Genomic DNA, 7,823 nt, shown 5'->3' on the forward strand with positions numbered 1-7,823 from the left:
GACAATATATAATCGATGGGTACCAATTTTGGGCATTGTGGGGGTGATTATCCTTCCCCACACGTAATCGACCCCCGAACCCTTTTTATTACTAAAAAATTGAATTTCTAGTTACACGTAGATCAGTGCATCTTTTAAAATGACATTTTTCTTTAAAACAAACTTTTTTAAAAGAAGATTTTTGGGTATTCGGCCTACCTAATCCAAAAGATCGATGGCGACTCCGAAACATTTCTTTTACAAAATCGAGTTTTCACAAAATGAGTCGAGACTCGTCGTATCGCCGAAAATCGGTTTCGATAGCTTGGCGACTCTGCTGGGAACTTAGAGGGTCAAGCCTTAAATCAATTATATATTGTCTCTATAATTAGGAATTGAGAATTCGATTTTATTTAATTTATGATTCCTTTGATTCCTTTCAATCGTTATTTAATTTTATATCTTTATATACTGTGTGTATTTGATTGATTTTCAGATGTTAAAGTCTCAGATTCGCTTTAGTTCATTTTTGTGTGGTTGTTTGTCAAAGGTTTGATAATTTCTCCTCACACATGACACTTGCATTGCATAACATAAGCTCTATACCCGAGCTCTTCCTTTTAAGTGGGAGTGAAAGCGACGTCTTCGTGAGAATTTATTCTCCGTGTCAGACCTAGCAATTAGCTTCTGAGGTTCATATGTCTTATGTCTTCGTGAGGATTTATTCTCCGTGTTAGGCATAGGGAAATGTGCCCCCTCGAATTGAACTCGATCCGCTTAAGCCTATAATGTGTGAGGATTGAGGGTCTGGCCCGCCCAAGGGGGCACCGACAAGGACAATTCGAGTACCTTTACTCTTAGAACCGAAACTCTACATGTAATAAACCGTAGAAACCCACCCGATCTAAGACCAGACCGAAACTCTGTCCATTAGTACCCAAATAAGTGTACACAAAGGAGAAATGAACTCTAACCTTTATTTTTTAAAATAATTATTTTTTATTTATTTTTATAAATGCATGTGAATTAGAAAATTATACAGTTTAAGGTTTATCTTATCTTAAGTATATGGGTTAGAAAACATGTTTGAGTAGCTATCATGATGGGTAGGTATTTTTCCAAAATTTTATTAACTCATTACTTGTACTAACTCATTTTTTTCTTTTATTTTTGCTATTTGTATTGCATAATTCAAGATTGAGGGTGTTGATCTTTAGTTAATCGTCAAATTGGAAAGCTTTCAGTAATGGAAAAAAGTATTTGAGTCAAATTGTTCAAAACTCTGAGGTACGACAATGGTCTGAAGCACTGCAAAGACTTATTGGGTTATGCTCCTGTTTCTCTTAAAAGAAATGACATCCAAGACTTATGAGACATTTGGGAAAAATGGGAGTCAAGCAAGAAACTGCAGTTTTATCAGTGTTATGGGGACATTTCTTATCTGTTGTATGTCGACATAGATGATGAGCTGCTCCGAGCCTTGATTCAATTTTGGAATCCAGGATACAATTGTTTCACTTTTAATCAAGAAGATATGGTTCCTACCATCGAAGAATATATTGCCTTGTTGCACATAGAAGAGGCTCAAGAGAATCAGATTTATTCCAAGTTCATCAAAACTCAACCCTTCAGAATCAAATTAGCAAAAATTGCAGGAGTGCGCGAGGAATGAGTGGTTGCTCGTACTAAACAAAAAGGTGAAAGCGAAGGTGTTTCTTAGACTGCTATTAAAGAAATCATTCAAATTTATCTTGACGAGAAGATACGATTTAATCTCTTTGCACTGGGTATTTATGGCTTATTCATCTTCCCGAAGGCATTGGGATATATTGAGGCTGCAGTTGTGGATTTATTTGAATAGTTTCCAAAAAAGATCAACCCTGCTCCTATGATTTTAGTAGAGACCTTCCGATCCTTGAATGCTTGTCGAAGGCTTAGAGGTGGTCGATTTTCAGGATGTGCACAACTATTATATGTCCGGATACGTAGTCATTTTTGGAAAATTGAAAAGATTTCATATCATCGGTTTAGTACCAGCTACTCGCCTTTGAGAGAATTCCTTGAGCAAGATTGACCAAAAGGAGTAACTAAAGATATGTGGATAGATGCCTTTAGAAATATGCAAGACAAAGACATCGTTTGGCTCGCTCCTTGGCAAATACAAAGTGAGCTCCTCTATAAATATGGTGACTATAATTGGGTGATGCTACATGGTTTATGGGGGAGGAATTGGGTACGCACCCCTTTTGGTTTTGAGGCAATATGATGGCCGTCAATTTGTCCTAGTCGCTGCTAGATTACACTCATCTGAGTTCGAGTTTCACGAAAACAATTATAAGAAAAACATCCTTGAGGCAGTTAGAGCATGGAAGAAGACTTTCCGTACTAGAGCTGAGGCATACAAGGTGATGTTGACGCCAGATTATGATGAGTGGAGGTATGTTAGAAAGAATGAAAATATTCCTCTACCTGACCAAAAATGAGGATGTCCATATGGAGGAAATAATTAAGATAGTCCCATCAGAGGTAGAGATCTTGAGAGTAGAGTTCAAAGCCGAGAAAGAAGGTTGGTCGAAAGAACTGGAACAGATGCGATGAGAGAAATACATGTTGAGTATTGATGAAGACTTTCATGCTGCACAATTTGTAATGGTAAAAGTGAGAAAAGAAAAAATAGAATCGGATTTAAAAGATCTAAAGAAGGATTACTACAAGCTGTAAAAATCTAGGTCCACAGTTGGGTCAAGCAGAGCGTCAGTATAATTAACCAAAGAGTTAAACGCAGAGAAAAAATTGAGTCAAAAATTTAAAGGCAAGAAACGATCGTCTACTCAAGTGCTTAGAGAAAGGGAAGCAAAAAATAGAAGAGCTTGAGCTTGATAAGAGGGAGCGGATCATAAAATATAAAACTGAGAGCCGCGAAGCTATGGAAGAATTAAAAAGGGAAAAAGATCGTGTCAAAGAACTGGAAGACGAAAAGAATAGCATTCTCAAGGGGTTCGAGGCTGAGAAGACCATCATGTTCAGAGGATTTGAACCCGAAATGAATAACATGCTTGCCGAACTTGATGTTAGAGGACAAAGAATCGAAGAGTTTGATACTGAAAGGAAGAGATGAGAATTAGAAAAGCAACACTTCAATACTACGCTTGAAGCAAGGCAAGAAATAACCAAAGGCTGGATAAAAAGGTGTGGAAACAAAAATACAGAAGTACAGAGTCTCAATCGAAGGATGCAGGAAACACATACAAGACTTGAAATGGATCTGGCTCAGTGTTGGGCTAAAAACACAGAATTCAGTGATTACATCCTACAACTTGAAGAATCCTTGTTCTGAGAAAATGTTCTCCGGGGACCAAGTGATCTTCAGGAAAGTCTTGAAGAGAATGCCTTGCTGCTAAAGTGAGTTCAACATCTGGAAAGTGCACTGCATAGTTGTCAAGTACGAATTAATAAGTTGGAGTGAAATCTTCAAGGAACTACTGAACAGTGGAAAAAGTCAAATGATTTCTATGAAGAACAAAATGCAGCCAGAAGCAACATGGTAGCCGAGGCCATAATACAGATGAGTGAAGTTGACAGATACATTGGAGAACTAGTTGTCGAATCAAAGGTCATCGAGTACCATATCAATCCAGCTTCTAAGTGTGGGAAGAAGATACTGTGGCCGATTAGTGAAATTATGGTGCTTAATAGAAGAGCTAGGTTGTATCTGTGAACTATTATATAATGAAACTTTTGTTTCAATGGAAGTTAGACTAAGCCATATCTGTAGAAATGAACTATTATGTAATGAAAACTTTTTGTTATAATGGAAGTTGTTATATGCAATTAACTTTTTGGGATCAATTCCTCTTGCATACATTCATTATTCATTGTATTTATTTATGTATGAATTTTAAATATCTTGCATTAAGACATGCATTCATTAATTAAAAACACCAAAATAATACAATAAGGTTTCCAATTGCAGTTACCTTGTCCCCTGTTAGCAACAAAGAAACACAACATCCTTACTATAATAGGAACGTGAGTAAGAAGATGGATGACAAATTGGACCGTCTCAAGCAAGAGCAGAAAGTCATGCAGGCAGAAATGAGAAGTAAATTTGAAAAGATTGAGGCCGACATTGCCAGTTCACAACTGAATATGCTGCATAAATTAGAGGACCTATTCAATAAGCATGTTGAAAAGAGTCATGCTGGAAATCCCGTCTCCTCTAAACAAGATTCCATACCCCCTCCAGGGATCACAATAGAATCTGGTCCTCCTCCTGGTTTCACACCTATACATATCTCTGCTCGCTTTTTGGTACCTCAAGAAGCTTGATCTCATGCATATGTCAGCAATGAGAATGAACAACACTAAACGGGATCCATATTCCCAAACAACTATCAGCATGTCCCAAATGTAAGGCTAGGATAATTTAATACTGAGCACCTAATCCCAGATTTGAATGAGTTAGCCGAAAAGGAGAAAGCCAATAAAGAAATAACTCAACAATTGAAGAATTTAGAAGAAAGGGTAAAATCGGTAGAAGTGGTTGAACCATTCTATGGGTCTGATGCCAGAGAGCTGAGTTTGGTCCCAGACTTGATCATCCCTATGAAGTTCAAGGTTCCTGAATTTGAAAAATACGATGGAACCATAAGCCCTTCATCTCATATCACCATGTTTTACCGAAGGATGACCGGTCATGTGCAAGATGAAAAGCTATTGATTCACTGTTTCAAGACAGTCTGAAAGGATCTGCAACCAAGTGGTACAATCAATTAACTAGGGCTCACATTAAATCATGGATAGACTTGGCAAAGGCATTTCTAGAATAGTATCATCATGTCATAGATATGGTTCCTGATTGTTGGACTCTTCATAATATGGAAAAGAGAAATAATGAGACTTTTCGACAATATGCCAAGAGATAACGTGACGTAGCCGCACATGTCCAACCCCCTTTACTCAAAAAGAAGCTGCTGTAATTTTTGTCAACACCTTGAAGGCTTCGTACTTAGGGCATTTGCTTGGAAATACCACAAAAACTTTTCTGATTTGGTTATCTCGGGGGAGCTCATTGAGAACGCTATAAAAAGTGGCAAGATCGAGGTAGTGGATGGGTCCAGTTCGAAAAAACCAGTATACTGGAAAAAAGAAAATGAGGTTAATAATACAAGTGTCTACAACAAAAATACTTCAAAAAATGTCACAATAACCAAACCAATAGCTGAAAGGAATGACACAAACATCACCATAAATGATTCTAGTGGACCTTGGAAAGAGAATAAGAGAATGTCCTTCACACCACTACCCGTACCATACTCTAAGATATACACCTCGTTATTAAAGGCGGATGTGGTGCGCCCCTATCGTTTGAATCCTCTGCAATTTCCGTACCCTCATTGGTATGACATAAATACATATTGTGATTACTACGATGGAATTGCTGGTCACTCTATTGAGAACTGTTTGGCCTTCAAAAAGGTTATACAAAATCTGATTAATACTAGGGGATTGCAATTTGACTCACCAGATGTATCGACACACCCACTACCGAATCATGGAGGTAAAGGTGTGGATGCAGTCCATGAGGATAATAGGAGAAAAGTGAAGACTGTTGTTGATGAAATCAAATCTCCTTTCAGTTGGGTATTCCAACAACTTTATCAGGCCGATATGATTCGACAAGATCCTAAGCCAAAGCTCCATGAATGTGGAAATTATTGTGAATATCACCAAGAAGAAGGACACATAATTCAACTTTACCCTGAATTTAGGGGGTTACTACAAAAGTTGATGGACAACAAGGAAATAGAATTCTTTGAGAAAGATGAGAAAAAAAGAGAAGAAGATGTTTGCACAACAGAAAATTCCAAGCCAATGCATAGAACAATCAAGCCTGTGGTCATCACTGTTATACCATCTGCAATGAATTCCGTGTCAGTGAAGCCAAAAGTTGTTATCACGACCCCTTCACCATTTCTGTTCAAAGATACCCGTAAGGTGCCTTGGAATTACACTACAAATGTTTAAATGATAAGGGAATCTGGTTCGCTAGAGGAAACAAAAGTAGCTGAAGAAAACAATAAAACACCAGGAAGCAGCTTGATGAATGAAATAGTGAGTGAAGTAGGCTACTTTACAAAAAGTGGGAGGTGCTACTCTCCCGAAACATCAAAAGAAATAGACAACGTGAAAGCAAAAGGAAAGGCTACAGCGGTACCACAAAAGATATTTGATGACGAGCCCCCACCACTAATTAATGACCCGGTAATTAAAGCACAAACACAAGAATTCTTGAAATTCTTAATACATAGTGATTACAGTGTAGTAGATCAGCTACACAAGCAACAAGCACGGATTTTGATTCTGGATCTGTTAATAAATTCATATATACATCGGAATGCTCTACTTAGAGTGCTCAATCAAACATTTGTTCCTGAGGATATAACAGTGAACAAGTTGGATCAAATTGTGGGGCATATAGCTGCGGACAATTACATAACTTTCACTGATGATGAAATTCCTGATGGTGGAATGAGATCGGTAAAATCCCTCAATATCACAACTTACTGCCATGATCATGTCTTACTAGGTGTTTTGATTTACAATGAGTCAACTCTCAATGTTATGCCTATGACCATATTACGAAGATTACCAGTGGACAGCTCACATATGAGGGCCTACCAAAATGTTGTTAGAGCCTTTGATAGAACCCTACGGGATGTGCTTGGAAAGATTGAGGTACCACTGTTGATTGGACCAACTGTCTACAATATTGATTTTGTGGTAATGGACATCAACCCATCATATAACTGCTTGCTTGGGAGACCATGGATTCATTTTGCAGGGGCAGTCCCTTCGTCCTTACATCAAAAATTGAAATTTGTGATAGATGGCCAGTTGATCAGTATTGGGGCAGAGGAAGAGATCATTGCTTCCCTGACGACTGACACCCCATACGTTGAGACCAATGAGAATGCCCTAGAGTGTTCCTTCAGAGCCTTAGAATTTGTCAATACTACTTTCATTGTTGAAGTAAACAAGATTCCTCGTCCTCGTTTATCTGATTGCACTAAGATGACTGTGCGAGAGACTCTAGGAAAAGGAGCTAAAATTGGAAAGGGTCTCGATAGATTGTTGCAGGGGACTTTACATCCCAAATTTGTCATGATGAAGAGAGACCGCTTTGGGCTGGGATTTGAGCCTGATTTTCAGCAAAGAAAGAAAGAATTAAAGAAGAGATGTGAAGTAAGAAGAGCTAGACTTAAAGAATAGAACATTCCATGGGATCATATGTATTTCTCTCCCCTAAAGAGCTCATTCAAGTTTGGAGGAGTGTACGATATGGAGCAACAGTTAGCTAGAGCAATTGATGAAGGAGAGAAGATGAAAGACAAAGACTTGTTTGACGAAGCCATGGAAGGTTTGATCATCAACATGATAACTGGGGACAACAAAGCGGGAAAATATTTGGCTAAAATCCGTCCTTGTTTCCTAGGAGAAACACTGAAAAATTGGAATGTAGAGGATCTCCATGTAGTGTTTAAGATTAATTCAGAGTAACACCCAGAACTAATCCTTATACTTGTGCCCGCGAGTATTAAGGAATCTTTTTGTAAGGGCATCTATGTTAACTCTACTTGCTTTCAATGAAAGACATATTTTTTGTTTCTCAAATGGCCATTGTTATTTACATTTTCATTCTTCATTCTTTACATTCATTTCATAAATTTTCTCTCTTCCCAAATATATATTCGATTCAATTTTTCCCTTTGTAGGTGTCATAATATCAATAGCATAAATGTTTCTGAATTTAATACTGAGATAAATTTGGAGCGGCCCATATG

General features: G+C 37.8%; 1 protein-coding gene across 1 annotated transcript; it reads left to right on the forward strand.

Moving 5' to 3' along the window:
- The first annotated feature begins 4,020 nt into the window (after nucleotides 1–4,020).
- Nucleotides 4,021–7,251, forward strand: LOC120184589. The gene is made up of 4 exons (XM_039189011.1): nucleotides 4,021–4,255; nucleotides 4,979–5,753; nucleotides 6,015–6,717; nucleotides 6,877–7,251. The coding sequence occupies exons 1-4, from the start codon at nucleotides 4,021–4,023 to the stop codon at nucleotides 7,249–7,251; spliced, it is 2,088 nt and encodes a 695-aa protein (XP_039044942.1).
- The last annotated feature ends 572 nt before the right edge of the window (nucleotides 7,252–7,823 follow it).

Source organism: Hibiscus syriacus, unplaced genomic scaffold, assembly GCF_006381635.1.
Source record: "Hibiscus syriacus cultivar Baekdansim isolate YM2019G1 unplaced genomic scaffold, ASM638163v2 tig00112925_pilon, whole genome shotgun sequence".
Lineage (NCBI taxonomy): Eukaryota > Viridiplantae > Streptophyta > Magnoliopsida > Malvales > Malvaceae > Hibiscus > Hibiscus syriacus.